This window comes from Chelon labrosus (assembly GCF_963514085.1).
Source record: "Chelon labrosus genome assembly, chromosome: 3".
NCBI classification, from domain to species: domain Eukaryota; kingdom Metazoa; phylum Chordata; class Actinopteri; order Mugiliformes; family Mugilidae; genus Chelon; species Chelon labrosus.
The window spans coordinates 1,088,086-1,111,994 of NC_140339.1; the positions used below are offsets into that span (position 1 = coordinate 1,088,086).

General features: G+C 43.1%; 1 protein-coding gene across 11 annotated transcripts; it reads left to right on the forward strand.

Moving 5' to 3' along the window:
* Window positions 1–473: 473 nt before the first annotated feature.
* On the forward strand, window positions 474–23,812 carry LOC311485570 (protein NLRC3-like). 11 transcript variants are annotated; one of them, XM_084541070.1, is made up of 12 exons: window positions 474–865; window positions 1,010–1,128; window positions 2,042–2,090; window positions 2,562–2,656; window positions 2,744–2,854; window positions 7,682–7,792; window positions 9,018–9,096; window positions 9,240–9,468; window positions 12,897–14,682; window positions 16,084–16,260; window positions 19,454–19,627; window positions 20,435–23,812. In XM_084541070.1, the coding sequence occupies exons 4-12, from the start codon at window positions 2,565–2,567 to the stop codon at window positions 20,442–20,444; spliced, it is 2,769 nt and encodes a 922-aa protein (XP_084397196.1). In that variant the 5' UTR covers window positions 474–865; window positions 1,010–1,128; window positions 2,042–2,090; window positions 2,562–2,564; the 3' UTR covers window positions 20,445–23,812. The 11 variants fall into 11 exon arrangements, 10 of the variants coding, with proteins under 10 accessions (XP_084397196.1, XP_084397195.1, XP_084397194.1 ...); XM_084541069.1 differs by having other exon boundaries at window positions 474–1,128; window positions 2,550–2,656; XM_084541068.1 differs by having other exon boundaries at window positions 474–1,128; window positions 2,559–2,656.
* The last annotated feature ends 97 nt before the right edge of the window (window positions 23,813–23,909 follow it).

The following is a 23,909-nucleotide window of genomic DNA, read 5'->3' on the forward strand; positions in this document are numbered from 1 at the left end:
CCAAAAATAATAAATACCTTGACAGAAACAAAAACGTTACTTTTATAACTTCTTTTCAGCTGCTTGCTTGGCATAGCTTATACTGTTGCATTTCTTTCTTCCGATTGGTCTCACATCTTGCATGGTGGTGTCAGAGAACTTGGCCTGGACATGGACTGTGAGGGAAAAAACACAAAACATTACTTCAGTGTTATTTTTATTCACCATCCACAATTAACACACTTGTTAAAGAGGTATGAAGGATGGTTTATCAGGTACATTTCTGAACTTAAATGCAATCAGGAAAAAAATACTCTATGGAGGGAATGCACATACATCCAGTGTTGGGGAAGTTACTTTTAAAAAGTAGTGTTTGCTCGTTACTTCTTGAAAAAGTAACCCGTTACTTTACTTAGTTACCCCCCTATCATCAACACTTCTATATTACTTATTGATTTCTATACAAGTCGGTTTAATAACTGTGACAACCAACAATGTGCTCCCGTTAACATCACAGCTAATGAAATACCTGAAGGCTAATTCATTCCCTTAATTATGCAGAATTTTAAACATTAATAAAAATAAACGAACGTGTTAGAAAAAACTTCACCCCCCGTACAGTTGTCATGAATAGTGAAATAAGACATTGAGACTAAAACCGTTTCTTGTACCAGGCTGTAAACATGTTTAATATTGCTGTAAAGTTGGGCATTTTAACATGGGGGTCTATGGGGATCTGCTCCCTGTTGGAGCCTCTAGCGGTCACTCCATGAACTGCAGTTTATTACACTTCCGCATTGGCTTCAATCTTCAGACCCGGATGTTGCCACCTGTTCAGAACACGCTTCAAAGCCTCGACACGTCTCGTCACATGAGCAGTAAACAGGTTAGTAAAGTGAGTCAGATGAGCACAAATCATGTCTAAGGACTGTTCAAACTCTTTTGGATATATGAGTGAAGTCTGTTGATGGAGGAACTAGGTTGTAAACTGTGACAGACACAATGGAACAAGTTTCACTTTCTCTCTTAGAGAACAACAGTAGAACATGGCGGTCTGTCCATGTTTGTTCTGTGGCTCCTGGGCATTTCTTTTCATTTCATTTTATGGGAGAGACAACGATTACCAAGTTAAGGATGAAGTCTAGCTGGGTGAGTTGGGTGAGAGTGGGTGAATGTGTGAATGTGAATGCTCATACTCATCCAGGTTAAAGGGGATGTTGATATGTGCTTTACATTATTGTTTCTAGATGAAAGACGTGTTGAAAAGTTCAAACAGGCAGTAGCATAGTAGAAGCTACACAATAGAAGTTAAAGGTGTTAAAAGCACGAGTAGAACAGGATTTAGCTGATTAGAAATGTGACTTTAAGGACTCAAACATGTTTTGTATTTTCATGATGTTGTGGGAATATATGAGCAGTTATCATTTAGTTTGTGGTGAAGCATGAAGCATGTTAAGAGAATGACATAAGAAATAGAGAAACTGATCACATGAAGAAGAATGGTGAGTTCTGTTTAATAAGGACAGTTAACAAGCTGCTATGAGGAACACAGCTGATGACTCCTGGCTCTCATATATACATATATATATATATATATATATATATATATATATCTTGTGTGAACAGGTGAGTCGTCTTGAGGCCTGTAACATAATCAGACATTCTCTCTACTATGAAGGTTCCTGTAACAGGTGACCCTGAACCATCCCTTAGTTGTGCTGCTATAGGTCCAGGCTGCTGGGAGACTTCCCATGATGCACTGAGCTCCTGTCCTCTACTCTCTCTCATTAAAGTCTAGTTGAAGAGTGTTTGTAGTGTACAGCAGCATCAGTGGAGGATCTAGAATGTGTTCATGTGACTGTGATACTGTCCCAGAGTTTAGAAGGTCAGTTAGCTCCATCTAGTGGACAGATGGAACTCCATGTTGTGATGTGGGCTTTCAGGTCAGACTGCTTTTGACGTCACTCTGATGTTTTTAGTCTGAACTTATGAGGATGTGACTTCAGATCAAATGAACACAGACTCCAGGACTACTGAAAGAAAGTCTTCTTTTCTCCAACAGCTCCACACATGAAGGTGGAACGTGACTGAAAGTTCCTGAAGTTCTGCAGGTGAGAATCCCAGCAGAGAAATCTGTCTGATGAACTTTGTGTCACATTGTGTTTGACTTGACAGTAACGTCTGTGTTTTCTCTCACAACGTTATTTAATCCTTCAGATATTTTAGAAGAGTTTTATCTCAAAGTATTGGTTTAAAAAGATTAGCATGTTTTACTGTTAGTGGTTCTCAGAGTGAACCAGCTACAGTTGGATTGTCACTGTGTTCACATCGTGTTCATGTGGTTAAACAATGAAAGTAGTGTCAGAACTGGTTGGACATATTGGATCAAACATGACAGATTTATCAGAAACACAATCACCTTCCAGACTAAAGTGAAAGCAGCACAGTGACAGAGTCTGATAGAACGTTCAGCAGCTTCACTTCTTTCTACTGTATTTCTGACGTGTTAAAGAGATGAATGTAAACCCTGTGTTTGTTGAGGTAACGTTTGTTGTCATGACTGAGTGCAGCTCTCTCAGCAGGTGATGGATCAGACTGAGGACAGACAGGAGACAGGAGTCCCTCCCTCTAAAACCACTCTGTGTAGAGAACATGAGATCCAGACTGAAGCTCTGAGGTGAGAGGACCATCTCTGACCAACTCTTCTCTATGTCAGAGCTCATTATTCACTGTTTTCTACTCTCAACTCATTTGTTTGTATCAGGATGCAGCAGCAGAGACCAGACTCTCCTGAACACAGCTGTGTCTCCTTCAAGAGTGATTGGTCTAATGATCGCTTGATTAATTTTAAAGATGAACAACCTGCTGATAGAAGGTAATGTAATGACTTCCATAACACACTATGAAGAAAGTTCAGTTATCAAAGAGTTGTAGAGGAATGAAAACACTAGAGCACCTATGTACATGGAGACCACCTTAGTAAAAAAAGAATTCAAAGTATATTTTATTACTTTGTTAGATCAGTTCAGTTTTTATGTTTATCTGTGCTTAAGTTAGGATTCAGTAATACACAGGATAAGATGTTATAATCCCTTGTGCCAAAATCCCAGGCAAAACACATTTAGAGGCCCTGTTCAGCTAAGAGACCCTACCAAACCTATTGTCATATAATATGACAATTAACCTATAATCTACATAAACTAAGTAAAAGCTGCTGGCTTGTAAGCCCATTGAGCAGCATAGTTCAGACATTGTGAAACATTAACTAAACGCTGCTGGCTTGTATGGCCCGCTCAGCAGCTAACCATAGCTACCACGTAACAAGAAGACAACAGCAGTATGCAGCATGTCATTGGGGTTTTCAAGTGGGCACCTCCCTTCACCGATGTTTCGTTAAGTTAGGCCCACAACACCTCGAGAAGGCTTAACAGTGACTTCCAGCGTCCTGGAGTCACCCCCCTCCACACCGCCACTGCACAATCCTGTTTCCCTCACCATTCGATGTCTATCAACAGCTAATAAAGTAACTAATAACCACGAGTCAAACAAACAAATCTACCGCGATTCGCCCCGTTGCTGCGGGCCGAAAACACGTAACAAACAAATCGCGTAACAAACAAATCGAGGCCTACATGCGGCCTTCCTTACCTTAGCTAGTTCCCCAGCTAGCATGCTTTCTGCGCACCCATAACCAGTCGCTCGCTCTCTCTGCTGCCCGGGACATGTTGCTAACCGCAGTCCTCTGGCTCCTTCCCCGTATGCCCAGCTCACTCAGCAGAGCAATCACCGACTTTGCCACAAATCCACGGCAACCCACTTCTACCGGGCGGACATAAGCCTTCCAACCATTCTGCTCTGCATCTGCTGCTAACTCTGCATACTTAGCTCTTTTTCGCTCATTAGCCTCCTCAACTCTATCTTCCCACGGGACAGTCAGCTCTATGAAATAAACTACTTTCTCTGGCTCAGACCACAGCAGCAGATCTGGCCGTAGTCGAGTGCTAACTATCTCAGCTGGAATAACCAGTTGTCCATTTAAATCCGCTCTCATCTGCCAGGCTCCTCCTACTCTTAGCTGTCCCGTGTTATGCCTGATGCCTGATGCCTGCTGGTCTAGCCTTTTCTCCCTCCCGTACAAACTTAATACATCTATTCTCTCTGTTAACGGCCATGGAATTTAAATTCACCCGTTTTTCCTCAATTGCAGCTGCTAAACATTTCAGTACCTGGTTGTGACGCCAGGTGTAACGTCCTTGGGAAAGACTAACCTTACAACCTGTCAGAATATGTCTAAGCGTGCAGACACAAGTGCACAGTGGACAGGCAGCATCCTCACCTACCCACTGGTTTAGGTTCTGGGGAGTTGGCAGCACATCATAAGTAGCCCCTAACATAAATCTAATTCTGCTAGCCTCCATGCTCCAAAGCTCTCTCCACTTCAACTTCCTTTTCTCCACACTCTCCCAGTTCACCCATTGACCCTGCTTAGCCTGCGACACTGCCTTAGAGCATCTAACTGCTTCCTCTTGCTTCTGTACCTCTTCCACTACCATCTTTCTCCTTTCTACTGCTGATGCCTTGCTCCACAGAGGTTTCCCTGCACACAGCCCTAGGCCTCCACGCCCTTGCTGTACATGACCTATGATATCCCTATGTTTAAGAGCTGCCTGTGCTTGCTGTACTGCCTCTTTTGCCTTCCACTTCCTCCCTGTCTTAACAGTGGGCGCTACACTCCTAACCACTGGATCCTTTGACTGAGTAAGAGTCATTTCCAGTCTAACTTTAGCACACTTAAACTCCTCTGTTAAGCTGGTAACAGGGAGCTCCAGAATACCTTTCCCATACAAGGCTGTGTCACTTAAGCAGCGTGGGACACCAAGCCACTTTCTGATAAATGAATTAATCATTCTTTCTAACTTTTCTACCTTTGAAAGGGCAACCTCATACACCGTCAGCGGCCACATTAGCCGGGGCAGTAAACCAAATTGCAAGCACCATAATTTTAACTTCCCTGGTAGCCCTGACCGGTCTATGCTTGAAATGCCTTGAATCATTTCCTGCCTCAACCCTTCAAACTGCGCCTTATCACTAAGACTTGCATCATACCATCTTCCCAAGCTCTTCACTGGCTTTTCCAGCACTGTGGGAACTACCTCATCATTTATAACAAACTTCTTATCTACTACCTTTCCTTTAACAATAGAAATACTCCTAGATTTAATAGGCTTCACTTTCATCCTAGCCCACTGCAGGTTGCTATTTAGCTTATCCAGCAATCTTCTGGTACAAGGAGCGGTTGACGTTGCTGTCGTCATGTCGTCCATGTAGGCCCTGATTGGGGGGAGGCGAAGCCCTCCTTGCAGCCTTTCTCCACCTACCACCCATTTGGAAGCCCTAATAATAACCTCCATTGCCATTGTAAAGGCTAGTGGAGAGATTGTACACCCTGCCATGATGCCTACCTCCAGCTGCTGCCATGCTGTGGAGTACTCTGCTGTGGTAATGCAGAGTTGAATGTCTGGGGCGGCTGTGGCTCAGTAGGTAGAGCGGGTTGTCCACGAACCAGAGGGTTAGCGGTTCGATCCCCGGAATGTGCCACATGCCGAAGTGTCCTTGAGCAAGACACTGAACCCCCAGTTGCTCCCAGTGCGTGGCACTGGTGAGTGCTTGTGTGAGCGAATGGGTAGATGTGTCTGTGACTGTAAAGCGCTTTGAGTACCAATAGGTAGAAAAGCGCTATATAAAAGCAAGGCCATTTACCATTTACCATAAAAAGTAGGCTTTGACTAAGTTTTTTGTACCTGGAACTCTAAAGAAGTCAAATGCTTCCCATAACAAACTATGCGGCACTGACCCAAAAGCATTAGCCAGGTCTAAGAATACAACATGCAGGTCTCTCTTCTCTTGCTTTGCTAACTGAATTTGGTGCCAAATCATGCTGGTGTGCTCTAAGCATCCAGAGAAGCCGGGGATCCCAGCCTTTTGCACCGACGTATCAACTAGTCTGTTTTTCACCAAGTAACTGGACAACCTCTGTGCCACAACACTGAAGAAAATCTTCCCCTCAACATTAAGCAGACTAATTGGTCTAAACTGGCTTATTTCCAACGAGTCCCTCTCTTTGGGAATAAAAATCCCCCCTGCCCTGCGCCATGCCTTGGGAATAACCTGTTTCTTCCATACTACTTTCATCAATTTCCACAGGAACCTCAGCACATCTGGTGCACTCTTATACAGCCGGTAGGGGACCCCATTAGGTCCCGGGGCTGAAGAGGCTCTTGCACGTCTTACCACTTCTTGAACCTCTTTCCACTTTAGTGGGCTGTCATCACACTGGCTAACTATTTCACCAATAGGTGGAATATCAGAGGGTAGTGCCAACTTTCTAAACCTGTCCGTATCTTTATGCACCTCCTCCAAGTACTCCTCAAGCTTCTCTTTTGGTACCGTGAGGCTACCATTCTTTTCCTTGCTAAGTAGTGACTTCACAAACCTAAATGGGTCCTTATAAAATGCTACTCTAGCCCGCTCTTTCCTTTTCCTATTTGTCCTAATGTTCTCCGCCCTTCTTAATGCTGCCAATCGCTTCCTAACATCTGCCTGCAAACAATCAATACCTTCCTTCTCTTCAACTGTAGCTTTCCTCCACTGCCTCTTAAGGAGTCTCCTCTCCTGTACGAGCCTATCGATCTCTTGCTGACGCCTCGATCTAACCACCTGTCCCTCTTGCTTCTTCTGTTTCACACCAAATCTTTCCTTACCATAACCATAAATAAGATCTCCCATTTTCTCCAACTTACTCTCCGCCGTCCCTTTAAGTCTACCTAGTACACTAACCAAATCGCTATTGATGTCCTCCCACTGCCTAATATCTGATGCACCTGGCCATTTGATCCTTGCTTTCTGACCGCTAATTTTCTCCCTTTTTGGCTGGCTGGCCTCTCTGTCTGCCTCAGTGCTTGTACCTGCCTCAACATTAGGGGTGCTGATGTCCTGCGAACTGTGGGTTAACTCCTGTCGCTGGACTTCAACCGACTGACTTAACACACTTCTTAAGAAGTAGCTATCAATGCTGGGTCCCTGTGTTCCCTCTGCCAAGCACTTTTTCCTCCCTTGGTGGATTCTGAGGCTCTTTACTGTTGTTATCTTTTGCCAGCCACACACACAAACCTGCTGCTTCTTTCCATCTCCATCTGAACTAGTAGCTTCCAGTAACGTGCCTTGCCTACTCAGTGTCAAATTCATCCCTGGGTCAAAAGCCATGTCAGTCCAAACTGAGTCATCTTCCGCCCCTGCTCTCGCTGACTCTAGGGGTATTTTATCGTTAATCGTACTTGTAGCAAGTTAGGGTGTAGCCCATGGCTTATTAAAGCCTGGGCTACTGCCACAATGAGCTGCTAACCCACTGTAGCCCCGGTGGGGACTGTTCCCTCCTGTCAGCTGTCTTTCCATGCTGTCACTAGGTCTTTCCCTAGTTGTCAGCTGCACTATTCGCAACAGTCACTAGCCTAGGCTAGATATAGCATTCAGTAATACACAGGATAAGATGTTATAATCCCTTGTGCCAAAATCCCAGGCAAAACACATTTAGAGGCCCTGTTCAGCTAAGAGACCCTACCAAACCTATGGTCATATAATATGACAATTAACCTATAATCTACATAAACTAAGTAAATTTGTTTGTTTCATTTGTTTGTATCAGGATGCAGCAGCAGAGACCAGACTCTCCTGAACACAGCTGTGTCTCCTTCAAGAGTGATTGGTCTCATGATTGCGATATTTATTTTAAAGATGAACAACCTGCTGATAGAAGGTAATGTAATGACTTCCATAACACACTATGAAGAAAGTTCAATGATCAAAGAGTTGTAGAGGAATGAAAACACTAGAGCACCTATGTACATGGAGACCACTTTAGTAAAAAAAGAATTCAAAGTATATTTTATTACTTTGTTAGATCAGTTCAGTTTTTATGTTTATCTGTGCTTAAGTTAGGAAACTCAGTACCCTGTTCTTTTTAATCTTTGGCTTGAGGAGAACCAATTCAACCATTTTGTAACCACTATCTACCCACCACATCATATTAGGGTTTACAACACTAGGAAAATATTGTGGAAGCAAACCTGGTAACAGATTCTTCAGATTCAAACTCTTTGTACATGAGGCCCCAGATGATCTTCTTAATCTACTCAGAATAAATAGCTGTCTTTCAAAAAGAAGTAACACTAAACACAGAACAGTTCTCTTTTCATAGGGAACCTTTTAGTTCAAAGGAATTTAAAATAGTTCTTTTGTTAGTTCAGTTCTTCCTTTTGCACTGCTCCTTTAAGTTAGGAAACTCAGTGGCCTTTCAACGTTCAGGTTCAGGAGAAATAAAAACAAAATCAAATGACAATGAATAAACCTGGGTTGTATGTTTCTTCCTCTGAATGTTGAGAAAGGAGATCTCTGTTCTTATCTGAACAATGTGATGGTGGATTCCATCTCTCAGGAGATCCTCCTCAGCATGAGCTGTGCATCCACCACTCTTCTGGAACAAGTCCTCTGTCGGCCTGTGGTGTCTCCATCTGTGATTTCCTAAACAGGAACAAATATTCTACCATCATTCACCTGAGAAAGAGAAGATTCACAATCATTAAATCTTCTTCAACCTTTGACCAGTCACTACTTGTTACTTAAGATGAGATGAGATACTCTACATAGTTTTACTTCCTTTCTGCTTCACCTTGCTACACCTTCCTTGTTCTACTCTTTATCTCAAGCGCTGACACTGTCTCCATCTTTATAGACCAATTCTGCTGCCACTGGACAAAAATATCTACTGCAGAAAATAAATGCTGGGAATGTGTTTACCCTTTATAAGTTGGTTAATGTAAGAATTTATTACTGAAGGGTGCTGAATCAGTATGAACATGACCAGGTATACTAGATAATTCAGCGTTGATTTGAAATTAGACCCACATGGTGACATAGTTACCTGACTCATCACTTTCAATAAGGCATGTACAGAATCATGTTCTATGATGTTTTCTCCACAGGGTTCTGGAGCAGAGCTCAGAGGTTCCTGGTGGTCAGTCTACACAGAAACATCAACCAGACCTGGACTCCATATTTACGGTCTGTTCATGGACAAACTGACTTCTCACAACAGATGAAAGGCTGAATCATCATTAGATCATGCTGTCTGCCTTCAGACTGACTGATGAATCATGAGTTCCTCCAGGTTTAAATTAAATGTTCAGGTTCTCCTTCTGTTCCAGCTGCTGGAGGAGAACATCATCAGTTTTGTGAAGAACGAACTGAAGAAGATCCAGAAGGTTCTGAGTCCAGATTACCCAGAATGCTCAGAGAGTCAGAGGGAGGATGAGGAGGTGTTGGAGGGTGAGGATGAAGAGCAGAGGAGGAGCAGCAGAGATTTATTTGTGAAGATCACAATGAACTTCCTGAGGAGAATGAAGCAGGAGGAGCTGACTGACCGTCTGCAGAGCAGTAAGAGGATTTAACAGCTTTAACTTGATGGAAAGAGGAAATGGAGGAAGGTTATGTTTCCTAACTGTTAATATGATGCAAACATCTGGTCCTCTACTTATTAATGAATCAAACTGATGGATGAAGAAAAACTAAAGACACACTGTAATGTTTAGATCCTCAGATTTTCTGTCTCCATATTGTTAAAATGATAACTAGCAATTGTTGATCTTATTAGAGTTTTCAAATTAAACTGCCTCAGAAATAAGGTGTTGCAATAAGCAATCCATAAAATCTTGCCCAGCAATTTTTTCTCATTGTTGACTTAACTACTATTTTTAAATCAGCACAACAAGGATTTGTAAGTCTTTGAGCAGATTTTTGAGTTAAGTTGGGCCAACTCCGTCGATTGCTCATGTGCGCATGCGCATTACATGAACCGGTTTGAACCGGTTTAATCGATCGCAAACCGCCGCGGATTTTCACCATTGACTCTACTGAATTTGAAGACTGTTGGATATATTGGATATATTGGATATATACGGAGCTGATATCAACTTTACTCAAACAGGTAAGCTAAGTGTGTTTTTACTTTCATCACTTAAATGAAGTTAGCGCAGTCTGGCTTTTCTACTGCTTGTCCGCTGTTTCTAAACTTTTTCGAAAGGCTAATCCGTCATCCAGACGCTTTCATGGCGTTATTGGATTTTTATTATCACAACAGGGTGATCAAACGTCCCCGATTTGGATAACCTGTCCCCGTCTGTCCTCGAAAATGTCCCGATTTAGCGTTTTATGAATGAGGGGGGGAAAAAAGTTGCGTGTAGACTAAGAACAACGGTTATTACGGTAGCCAGATAGGAAGCGCGAGTGAGCATGTTGCGCGCAGACTAGAACAACAGTTATTACGGTAGCCGGTCGCACTCCTCCGGACATCACGTGATGTTTTTTGTTGACGCCGTGATGTTGGCGGGAAATCTCAGAGTCAGGCTTCGTGGGGCACAGACAGCTTTGGAGTTAGTCAGCTAAAAACAGTGTCATCATCACTGGAAGGGGAATGTCTCTTCGTCACGCTGTCATAACGGCAGCAGACTGGAACTAGCTAATCGTGGAAAAGAAATCTGTTGGACTTGGTGTTAAAAACATGTTAAATACGTTTAAATATACTCTGAATTCTGTACCCGATATGATGCGTTATATATAAATATATATATATATATATATTTATATATATATATATGTGGGGAAATAGAACTGTGTCGTGCTATGTTTACGGGTGAGACTTAAACGCGTTAATTACGATTAATTAATTACAAAAAATACGCATTTCATTTTATGTTTACAAATTACAGAGGCTATTGTGAAAGTGCTTTTAGCAAAACTGACTTCATGCTATATGTGTCTCTTGTGTTTAAGGGGCGGAATCCATGCAGTGCAAACTCTGTAAATTGACGTGTGCCAACCAAGAGACGATTTTAAAACATGTTGGCCTTCATCACGGACAGGGTGCACACTGGCCTTGCATCTACACAGACTGTGTATGTGTGTTTAAAGTGTTGTTACACTGCTGTTAAACCTTATGGGCCACAGAGACTGGTGATGTTTTTAAAAAGAGGCTCAAGACCCACCTTTACAATCAGGCTTTAACTGATTTCTTTTATTACCCTACCTTTTAATCAGATTCTTGATCTGCTTTAACTACATGTCTTCATGTACAAGCTGAAGGCGTCTTATCTATATTGGTCATTTTTATTCTGTCTTACAGTTTTAGTCCCTCAGTCTTTAGCTCCAGTGTCTCCTCATGGGGGGGGGGGGGCTACCACACTGGGAGCTGCTCTGGTCTACTGACGGGGGTGCTGTCCTGTGGGGGGCTCTGGCCCTGGTGGCTGGGGGGCTCTGCACCTTGGTGTAGGGCCTCCTGTCTACCCGGGTCGGGGCTGTCTCTCTACGGCGGCGCTGCCTATAGTCGTGGGCTGGAGGCCCTCTCGATGCGGTCGGCCCCCAAAGGAGGCTTTCTCCTTGCTCCAGGTCTCAGTGCCAGCCATGTCTCTCTCTAACGTGTACAGTGAGTGTGAGCCTTTGTGTGTGTGTGTGTGTATGTGTTTCTACGTGTGTGGGGGGGTGGGGTGTGTGTATGTGTGTGTATGTGTGTGTGTGTCTCTGTGTGTCTCTGTGTTTTTACGGGGGTGGGAGGGTTGGGTCTTGTCCTTAGTGTTTTTAGCCTGTGTTTTGTCTTTGCTGATTTTAGCCTCTGTGAGGCACTTTGTGTTGCTTTTAGTATGAAAAGGGCCATATGAATAAAATTTGATTTGATTTGATTTGATTATGTAAAATAATAAAACGAAGGGGAACTACTGTTTTTTACAACCTGGACCTTGTTTGGGACCTGGAGCACAGAGACACAGTCTCTAAATAACACATTATCTGCTGCGAAACTCGTTCCCTGTTGAGTCTGGAGTTACCTGTTCTCATCATCCAGGGTCTGTAGGTCAATCTACAGACCCTGGATGATGAGAACAGGTAACTCCAGACTCAACAGTTAACAGCACTAGTGTATCATAATAAAACATTGGTGAAATTAATGAGTTATTTAGAGGCTGCGTCCCAGTACCCCGGACACTCCCGCTACATGGATATAGGCTGATCTAATTATCTCCCGAAGGAATACAAATGACACCAAAGTTATATGGGTGAGTAAACCATCGTATTTTATGCCAGAAATAAGGTCCAGGTTGTAAAAAACTGTAGTTCCCCTTTAATCTCCTTGGCCTCGGAAATTATTTGGCAGTTACCAAGAGGTGCATATCCAGTGTTGTCTACTGTTAAAATAAATTATTGTGTAAGTATAAATTCAATGTGCATATGCAAATAATAGTCTAATGTATTGTTGTTTTTTATAAATGTTTAAGTTATTCCATCTGTTCACAAGTTGAATAAATATTTCAGATAACATTCAGCTGTAGTCTGTTTTTTAATTATCAAGCTGTTGAGTATTTGTCAAATAAAATTACAGCAACATCAATTGTGCTTGATTTAAAAAGGTAAAATGTTTAGAATATGTTTGGTAAATGTAGAAATATATGATGTCATTGAAGGAATAATTGTACATTTATTCAACAAGAATATCTATGTTTAAAAAAGGCTGAAATACATGACACTGAGGTGAAGAACTGTTTGTTAATTCAACAAAAATATCTGAGTTTGACGAAAGTAAAAATACATGGCACTCAAGCAAGAACTTATTTGTTAGTCCCACAGTATTATCCTAATAAGGTGAACAAGAAGATCCAACTTGGCAGAACTCTTGGCAGAACTTAAAAATCTTAGTTAAGTCAACAACAGCTGGCAAAAGTTGAGAAAACTCAAAAATCTCTTGCAGCGTGTTGCCTTGATATTTTACGTTTTCTCAACTTTTTCTTTTTTATTTTCTTTCTCATTTGTTCATTCAGGACTTGGAGCTGCAGTTTGTGGACGTAAAGTTAAATATGCTCTGAAGGAGAAGTTCCAGTGTGTGTTTGAGGGGATTGCTAAAGCAGGAAACTCAAGCCTTCTGAATGAGATCTACACAGAGCTCTACATCACAGAGGGAGGGACTGCAGAGGTCAATCATGAACATGAGGTCAGACAGATTGAAACAGCATCCAGGAAACCACACAGACCAGAAACAAGCATCAGACAGGAAGACCTCTTTAAAGCCTCACCTGGAAGACATGGACCAATCAGAAGAGTGATGACAAAGGGAGTGGCTGGCATTGGGAAAACAGTCTTAACACAGAAGTTCACTCTGGACTGGGCTGAAGACAAAGCCAACCAGGACATCCTCTTCATATTTCCATTGACTTTCAGAGAGCTGAATGTGTTGAAAGAGAGAAAGTTCAGCTTGGTGGAACTTGTTCATCACTTCTTTACTGAAACCAAAGAAGCAGGAATCTGCAGCTTTGAAGAGTTCCAGGTTGTGTTCATCTTTGACAGTCTGGATGAGTGTCGACTTCCTCTGGACTTCCACAACACTGAGATCCTGACTGATGTTACAGAGTCCACCTCAGTGGATGTGCTGCTGACAAACCTCATCAGGGGGAAACTGCTTCCCTCTGCTCGCCTCTGGATAACCACACGACCTGCAGCAGCCAATCAGATCCCTCCTGAGTGTGTTGACATGGTGACAGAGGTCAGAGGGTTCACTGACCCCCAGAAGGAGGAGTACTTCAGGAAGAGATTCAGAGATGAGGAGCAGGCCAGCAGGATCATCTCCCACATCAAGACATCACGAAGCCTCCACATCATGTGTCACATCCCAGTCTTCTGCTGGATCACTGCTACAGTTCTGGAGGATGTGTTGGAAACCAGAGAGGGAGGAGAGCTGCCCAAGACCCTGACTGAGATGTACATCCACTTCCTGGTGGTTCAGACCAAAGTCAAGAAGGTCAAGTATGATGGAGGAGCTGAGACAGATCCACACTGGAGTCCAGAGAGCAGGAAGATGATTGAGTCTCTGGGAAAACTGGCTTTTGATCAGCTGCTGAAAGGAAACCTGATCTTCTATGAATCAGACCTGACAGAGTGTGGCATCGATATCAGAGCAGCCTCAGTGTACTCAGGAGTGTTGACACAGATCTTTAAAGAGGAGAGAGGACTGTACCAGGACAAGGTGTTCTGCTTCGTCCATCTGAGCGTTCAGGAGTTTCTGGCTGCAGTCTACATGATCCACTGTTACACCAACAGGAAGACAGAGGTGCTGGAGGACTTCCTGGGAAGAAACTACGATAACTCACCTCTGGATGAATTTCTGAACAGAGTCATGATTAAATCCCTGGAGAGTAAAAATGGTCACCTGGACCTGTTAGTTCGCTTCCTTCATGGCCTCTCTCTGGAGTCCAACCAGAGAATCTTAGGAGGTCTGCTGGGTCAGACAGTGAACAGTCCAGAAATCATCCAGAGAACCATCAACAACCTGAAGAAGATGAACACTCGTAAAATCTCTCCTGACAGAAGCATCAACATCTTCCACTGTCTGATGGAGATGAACGACCTCTCAGTTCATCAGGAGATCCAAGAGTTCCTGAAGTCAGAGAACAGATCAGATAAGGAACTCTCTGAGATCCACTGCTCAGCTCTGGCCTACATGCTGCAGATGTCAGAGGAGGTTCTGGATGAGTTGGACCTGGATCAGTACTACACATCATGGGAGGGACGACGGAGACTGATCCCAGCTGTGAGGAACTGCAGAAAGTTTCTGTGAGTCCTGATCATTAACAGAATCAATCAGTGGAGATTAGTAGTTTAGTTCTTCAGACGTTCTCATTCTTCTTCAAACAGTGTTCCACTTGTTGACTGCAAACATCACAGTCAGTTGTATTTAGTCCCAGATGTTCTCCAGCTGTTTAAAGCTGTTCTTCTAGTTATTGACTCTGTTCTTTCTATTTCTCTGTCTTATTATTCTCTCCATCAGTAAGTTAGTTGAGCTGAAGCAGCCTCTGAGGCCTTTTCATTCAAATTAAAATTAAAATGAAGAAAACCTTTATGTGTCCCGCTATGGGGAAATTACAGTTTACAACAGCATACAAAAGGGCAGCAAAAAGAAAAGATATATAAATAAATCAAATATCAGAAAGTGTAGAGTATAAAAGATAAATAATAAAATAAAATAGAAAATTCCTGCTGAAAGTTTGACTGTGCCGATGATGCTGCCGTCCAGTTTAAAGTGTGCGTGGTGATGACTGTGACAAGCTCCCGTTATCCTCCGTGTTGGGCTGCAGCGCTTTGCCCCGCTATGGGTTAGCTCGCGGCTAGCCCCGCTATGGGTTAGCTCGCGGCTAGCCCCGCTATGGGTTAGCTTGGTGGTCATGGTGATGGGTCCTGGTGTAATGGGTTGAGGGGTCATAATGTTTTGGCACTCTGTGTCTGTGTGAATGTGCTCCTCTTCTGCTGCGTGTGTGAGCGTGTGTCAGCTCGTTAGGGTCCGGTTGTCATGGCTACCAGGGCCAGCTGCTGCTGAAGTCTCCTTCTGCCTCTCACCTCTGCCTGAGTGAGAGGGAGGTCCAAAACAACTGGACCCTAGGATTAGGGGTCCCAACTAATGCTCAGAAATCAAAAACTACAAGTCCTATCGGGAAAACCAACACATCGTGAGCGTCAGCCGCTTGTCCTCTACGATTTTGTGTATTTCCACGCACGTACTGTGAAAATTGTGGCCTCAGTCGATTGAGAAAGGCGAGGAGGGAAATTTATTTTGGACGAAAAACGTGTCTCAAATTCCACATACACACACATGGGGAAAATTTAGAAAACTGGTCGGCGCACTCCTCGCTCGGAGGAAGCTACAGTCCAAACCGTACGTCCCACACAAATCAAACCAACACCATCTGAAAGGAAACAAAAATCCCTACGTTTTTATATAGTTTTTATCAGTGTACCTCAAAAACTGTGGCCACCCCGTAAGATTTAAACAAAGGTCTGAGAGAGATGATGAGAATGATTGTTTCCTGTCAAACACAGTCAGAGAAGATGAGCTGAACCACTGATGTGGAGACAACATGTCCAACAGGATGTGTCCAACTGTCCACTCATCAAACACATCACCTTCATAGAAATGTCTTCTTCCATTATAACACATTTTATTTATTTGTCTCATGACAGACTTTATCGCTGTTTACTCTCAGAGAGTCACTGTGAAGTCGTGGCCTCAGCTCTGAAGTCCAACCCCTCCCATTTGAAACATCTGGACCTGAGTTATAACATCAACCTGCAGGATTCAGGAGTGAAGCATCTGTCTGCTGGACTGGAGAGTCCAAACTGTAAACTGGAGACTCTGATGTAAGTTTTCATTTATTTTCTTCTCAGGCTTCTGAAGAATGGAGATCCAGTTTAGATGAGTTCTCTTGTCAGGACTGTCAGATAGAAAAGGAGCTCAAAGAGTTTAAATGAAGGAGCATCATGTTCCTGAACATCAGCAGGTATCTCCTCAGTCATCGGTGGTGGGTCTGATCACAAACCAGATCAAGTCCAGTGTTCACATGTACATGAACAGAGTTCTTGGTGTCACTAATCATTCTTTCTGTCCATACTGTCTGTGGAGACATCCCCTTCTAGTCTGACTCCAATGAGACAAGATGGAGGACAACGTCCACAGTGTTGTTGTGTGGATGAATGATTGTAAAGTTGATCTTCAACTCATCTTGTTCTTCAGCACATCCAGTCAGTATCTTTGTGTTTCCACAGTGTTTCCTGCTGAGCTGCAGTGGAGGGACAGGAACTCAAAGAGGAACTTTGATTAGTGTCAGTCAGACTGCTGAAGCTTCATATTAGTGTCAGCTGAACAGTGGAGTTGTGTTAGGAAGAGACCACTTCACAGTCAGTGTGGACAGCAGGAATCTGAAGAACTCTGTAATGTCCATATGACATGTGACTGTTGTTGGAAGACACACTTGAACATGTCTACTTGTCCTGCTTCCTGCTTCCGGCGCCGGTCGAAGCCGGCAGCTGCTTGCAACAGCTCTTACTCGTTCTCTCTTTTTCCTAATTTTTTTTCTCTAATTTATTCACTTTTTGCTTCGTTTTTTACTTTGTATATACTTCTAAGACAGCTCTGCGCTTTTTCACTTTTTTGAGATAACTTTTCGGATTATTTTTAACAACATTCAGACCGGCCGGCGTAACTATGCACGAAGCGGCCCTCGTGTGCTTTGTTTACAGGAGGGAACAGCTGATCGCGCTGTGTAGCGCTGTAGTGTTCCCGGGGACAGGCTTGAGATCCCCCTGGATCTACTCTGTAAGACCCGCCGCGGATGCCGTGCAGGAAAACAGCGTCGCGAAAAGAAGAGACGCTTCAGACCTGTTCTTCCCTCCGTCACCATGGAAACGTGAGATCTCTACCCAACAAGACGGACGAACTGGAAGCGCTAACACGATACCAGTGGGAGTACAGAGAGAGCAGCGTCCTTCTTTTCACGGAGACCTGGCTTACACCGAGCATCCCGGACGCCACTGTTATGATGGACAACTTTCACCTTCTGAGGGTGGACAGAACAGCTGACAGTGGTAAGGAGAAAGGAGGAGGCCTGGCTGTGTTCATGAACGAGAGGTGGTGTAAACCTACACACTGCTCTGTTAAAGCACAACTGTGAAGTAAGGACATTGAACTGTTAGCAGTTAGCATGAGGCCATACTATCTGCCACGGGAGTTTCCACATGCTATTGTGATAGCAGTGTATGTTCCCCCATCTGCTGAGACAGACACAGCTTCTGATGCCCTGCTCTCAGTTACCAGCAAGCTGCAGACACAGCACCCACAGGCCCTCTTCCTCATCTCTGGAGACTTCAACCACGCTTCTCCCTCATCTGTTCTGCCCACATACACTCAGTATGTCACCTGCCCCACAAGAGACAAGAAGACACTGGACTGGTTTAATGTCAACACCAAGGAGGCATATTCTGCATCCCCCCTCCCTCCTCTAGGAAGAGCTGACCACAACATTGTTCACCTGCAGCCTGTGTCTAAGCCTACTGTTCACCTGCAGCCTGTGTATCAGCCTACTGTTCACCTGTGTATCAGCCTACTGTTCACCTGCAGCCTGTGGTCCCACGCATGGTGAAGAGGTGGACTGTGGAGAGTGAGGCAGCTCTCAGGGACTGCTTCAACACCACTGTGTGGACAGAACTCTGTGATCCACATGGGGAGGACATCAATGCCATGACAGACTGCATAACGGACTACATTAACTTCTGCTTTGAGAACACTGTTCCCTCCAGGGTGGTACGGTGCTTCTCACATAACAATCCGTGGATTAACCCTGATATTAAAGCTCTGCTGAAGGAGAAGAAGAGAGCTTTCAGATCAGGGAATAAGGAGGAGATGAGGACTGTACAGAAGGAGCTGAGAAAGAAGATGAGGGAGGGAAAGGCCAGCTACAGGAGGAAGATGGAGGAGCAGCTGCAGCGGCAGAACATCAGAGGGGTGTGGAGAAGCCTGGAAACCATCTCAGGCTACAAAACACCCCATGACCAGGTTGAGGGGGATCAGCAGTGGGTCAACGACCTAAATCTACATTTCAACAGGTTTGATCAAGAACCCACTCCTCCCCCCATGCAGCCGCTGATTCTGAGGGACAAACTGGAGAGGATGGGTGTGGACCACCAGCTGTCTACATGGACCCTGGACTACCTCACAGACCGACCAGTTTGTGAGAAACAGGAACTGTGTGTCTGACCTGCTCACCAGTAGCACGGGTGTCCCCCAGGGGACTGTCCTGGCCCCCTTTCTTTTCACCCTCTACACAGCAGACTTCAGGCACAACACAGACAGCTGTGTACTGCTGAAGTTCTCTGATGACTCTGCCATTGTTGGCCTCATCAGAGGTGACGACGATGCAGAGTACAGAGGACTGACGGGGAACTTTGTGGAATGGTGTCAGTGAAACCACCTCCTGATCAACGCGGGGAAAACCAAGGAGATGGTGGTGGATTTCCGTAGACGTCGTTCTGCCCTCCCCTCACCAGTGAACATCCAGGGAATGGACATGCCCTCTGGACTCGGTGGGGGAGGTGGGTGACAGGAGAGTTCTGGCTAAACTGTCCTCCATGCTGGACAATGAGTCCCACCCCCTGCATGGAGACCTGACAGGACTGAGGAGCAGCTTCAGTGACTGACTGCTTCACCCTCCATGTGTGAAGATACAGAAGGTCTTTCCTTCCTGCTGCTGTTAAGCTCCACAACGAACACTCTTAATCTGTGCAATATTTCTACCTGATTCTGTTCCACTATTTATCTTTTATAGTTACCCTTTTTGCTCTTGCTATTTTTTTTTATTCTGCATCTCTCTGTAAGCTGTTGTGAACTGCAATTTCCCCATTGTGGGACTAATAAAGTTTTTTCTTATTCTTATTCTTATTCTTATTTAACATTACTCATTTTACTCATTTTAGAGAACAGCTCATTGATCAGGACACATTTCAGACCTCAACACATCTGATTGATCATCAATCATTTCATCTTTTATTCTTTATTCAGATTGAGGTACTGCAGTTTGTCAAAGATCAGCTGTGATTATCTGGTCTCAGCTCTGAAGTCCAACCCCTCCCATCTGAAACATCTGGACCTGAGAGACAACAACCTGAAGGATTCAGATGTGAAGCAGCTTCTTGATCTTGTGAAGAGTCCAGACTATAAACTGGAGACTCTGAGGTGAGTAGAGGGTTCCAGTCAGTCCATGCTGCTTTCATCAGTATTGTCCTAAACACAGTTAGTATCAAAGATCCAGTGTTTCCTGTAAACCTGCAGCTTCTCAGTGAAGCTGTGAGAGGAGAATGGAGACAGGCTTCAGGATTGGACAGAAAGACAGAGAGAGAGACAACAGTCAGCCAATCAGATGAGCCAGAAGCTTGTTGTGATCATGTGTTTGAGTTGATGTGAAGACGACTGTTGTTGTTGTGTTGATGTGTCCAGGAAATAAAGCTGGATTCCAGCTGACAGCCTTCCAAGATGTCTAGAGACAGTGGTGGTCATTCATCAGATCTGATCAACAACTGATCACAGCTCTGAGATCAGTCTGACTGAAGCCTGCACATCACAGAACCAGCATTACATTTAGTAACCATGAGCAGAGTCATCACATGTGTCATTAGTTTGATCAGATCTCTTCAATGACAGCCTCCATGTTTATTAGTCAGCTGATCTTTGTTTAAATGGAGCAGCAGTAAATCCATCACTAAAGTGTTGGTGCAGTAATGAAGCGTTCAGGACTCTCAGCAGTTTATTAGTCAAATCTGCAGAGGAAACAGACTTGATGCTAAAAGTCTCTGCAGGTCTGTGTGTGTTCACTCCAACACGTTAACATGAAGCTGAAAGGAAGCTGGCTGAGCTCCACAGCTGCTCCACTGCTGCTCTGAACAGGACTGAAGTCCCTGCTGCTCTTTCTACTGGATGTGATGATGAAGGGAGACTCTGGAAACACTCCTTCACCTCCTCTCTTCTTTCTCCTCCTCTCTACAGGTGGAGGTAACACTAAACAGGACGGTGTGTGTTGTGAGAGGATGAGCTGTGTCCTGATGATCCAGAGGTTGAAGCAGACTCTGACTGGACCATGTTACTGGGAGGTGGAGAGGAGAGCTTCATCCACATGGTCTCCATTTAAGACCATCAACAGAGCTGCACTTCAACTCTTCACAGAGCTCCAACAAATCAAGTCCAGTCCCTCATGAATGATTCAGACACATGTCAACCTGCCAGCATCAACAGTCCTTCCTGTTGTTGTGTAGATGTTTGTTCAGACTAGATTCTAATGTCTGTCTTCTCTTGTCTCTGTAGAAACAGTAGAGTCCAGTTGTTTTTAATTCTGTTTCATCCACACATTCATTTTATTTGATTAGAGCAGCAGGTAGAAGAGTTTAAAGTGAAGTAACTTAAATTACCACCAAGCACTAGTACCATGGCAGAGGTGTTTAAGCTCTGTGCAATTTATGTAGTTTAAAGTCACACCAGTGTTAAAGTAAATGTGTGCATAGGTTAGTGATGTTTTGTGTGTCTTTGTGTCTTTATATGAGATAAATCATGAGTGAGCACAATTAGCAGTTTAAAGTATAAAAGTACATAAAGTATATACTTATAGATATATTAGTACTACTGGCTCAAAGTGAAGGGGGTAGTATTATAAGCAGAGCAGCAAATGAAATGACTGGTAATAAAGAAGTTTAACTGTGAAGTGTTTGTGAATATAGACCTTAAGGAGCAGTAAGAGTAAAAAGAAATGTTAAGAGAGGAAAGCCGTTCCCACTTCTCCAATACTGTAAACTTAAAGCTAAGTTCTGGGCTGATCAAAGTGGAGATGAAGGTCTGCATGGGGGGCAGCTGTTTGTTATTGCATTGGCTGCCAAGCATGCTGAGAGAGGATGGTACATTTCACTGATATGGAAGAAATTAATGCATATTTGAAGGGGACATTTGAATCTGTTAAGAAATCACTTTAATTCAGTTAGGAACATTGTATTGTGGCAGACATAATGCAGATAGCATCATGAAGGTAAAGTACCATACACCGATCAGCCACATCATTATGACCAACTGTCATGAAAGCACAAGGGGGACCTACAAGGGAGACCTTAGGGAGGTGGTCATAATGTTTTGACACAATCAAAAAATAAAGGGATATACCCTCTGTCACTCTGGATGATTGATGACCCTGAACTTATGATGACCCCGGGAGCAGGGGCGCCGCTAGGGATTTTAGGCCCCATGAAAAGAATCTTTACAGGGCCCCCCAACACAGCGGCGACATGTTTTGATGCTGTGTTACATACAGTTATGCATTTTAATGGTATTTTTGACTATCATTACCATATTTGTGAAAGAAGAACAACATGACAGTTGACATGTACAGTAGGGGAAGAACTGAGCACTCTGAATACAATGGAATTCATTTTGATTCATTTATTTGCTGCAACACTGATTCTTAAATTGGAAATAAACTCTTCCATGAAAAAATAGCAATTATAATCAGTGGAGAGAAAAAAACCTCAGCAAAAACAAAAACACCATCAAAATACAAAATGGCCATATATGATTTCTCATCATTTAAGTAGAACTTCTACTTAAATGATGAGAAATCATATATGAAAGAATGGCAAATATATAACGTTGCCGACTGAGTCCAGCTTCCTTTTGCAACCTTTCAATCACTGGTCCTTGCTCAACTTTTCTCACCAAAAGCCCAATGCCGAGCCTTCTCACGTGCAAAATCACTTATCAGGTCTTTGAAGTCCAGCTTTCTAGCCAACTGACTCTCAACTGACAGCATGGCAAGACTGCAAAGTCTATCCTGAGACATTGTGGACCTCAAATAGTTTTTTATCATTTTTAGTTGACTGAACGCTCTCTCACCACCAGCAACAGTAACTGGCAGAATGAGGCATCATTTTGACAGAGGGGAGATCAACTATTATTGAATAAGAACAGCTTGATAAATGTTTGACTGGATTGATTATTTAACTAATATAGCAGTAAAATGTAAAAATCCAGAGTTTTCTTGAGCTAACATGGTGAGAAAAGGGAGCTAGCTTATAGACCACAGACAGGGACAAAGTTAATATTCCAGAACTTTCCACCACAACTAACAAACCCACCTTTTATTTAAATACTGGGTGACATATTGTCGACCCTTCAACTCCTTCTCCTCTCTTAATTTCTTTTCTTTTCTTTTGTGGCTGCCTGATTTTTGAGGCATACTGCCGTCTCCTCCTCCTTGCCCGCTGTGGCTCTGTGTGACAAACAGCTGATCCAGTCTGACTGAACCATTTTACATAAATAAAGTTATTGTTACCAGGACATTGAAAATAAAACATTTGTGATTATATGTTAGTTAATAACTTAGTGTCATTATTTTTTCTGTATTATAATTTCATCATCATTAGGGGCCTCTCTGGGCCCCCCTCAATCATGGGCCCCTAGAATCCGTCTCCTTTACCCCCCCCCCCCTTTTCGGCGCCCCAGAGTTCACCCGAAGATATATAACACTCGAAATAATGAGTTATGTCTTAATCTTAGTTATACTCTACAAATAAACAAATAAATGTGGTAACTTGGTTAAATTACAGCTGTAGATTTTGTCGAGTGTTGCAGAACTTTGTAACGTTGTCATAAAACATTTACTCAATACACGTCTACAGCTTCTACCAACGAACCTGAATCAAATAACTTCACATTTAAACTTTTAAAGTTATGTACTGGTATTCATTTTTTTACCCTTCAAATGTGACATAATAGTTTAGTTAACTTATACTTTGTTCCCTTCCACAGATACAGTGATGATAACTGGTGACAGCGTGGGGCCTAGAGAGCTGTGATCACCATGGAAACAACCTCAGTCTGCAGGACGTCCTCATCTGGTGGTTTGTCTGGGTGGACTGCAGTGGAAAGGCCTTCTTCACTTTGTTTCTCTTCTGTTCTATAACAAATATTTTTAAATATTACATTAAGATCCTCCAGTTTGTATTTGCACTCCTTTTGTCTTTCATGCTTACTGTAGATCTTTCACAAATGTCACTGTTAATCTGAAAGTTAAAAAATAACAGGCAATGATGTTCAACACATGAGATAGAATACAGAATTATAGTTTATGTAGAAAGGTAACAAAAATGAATGTCAGCAAGTCCAACATTTGCTGTTAATTTCAATTATATTTAGTCTTTTCTATTTTAATAACAAAAATATTACTGTTATACAAGCAGTGGTTTAACAAGTTAAGATCAAATGCATTCAGGGAAACATCAATATTATAGACGACACATTACCAAGTTGTTTAGTGTTCTTTAATATGTTAACAGATGTAACAGTAATTACAGATTCATATGTCTTGTGAAATAAGAAAGGTTTTCATTATTGTTGTTAGTGTTGTTTGTTCCAGATTTATCTCTCCCAGAGTGTCCTACAGAAGAAAAAGGTAACTGGTTAATAACAGTGGCAGAAAGAAATA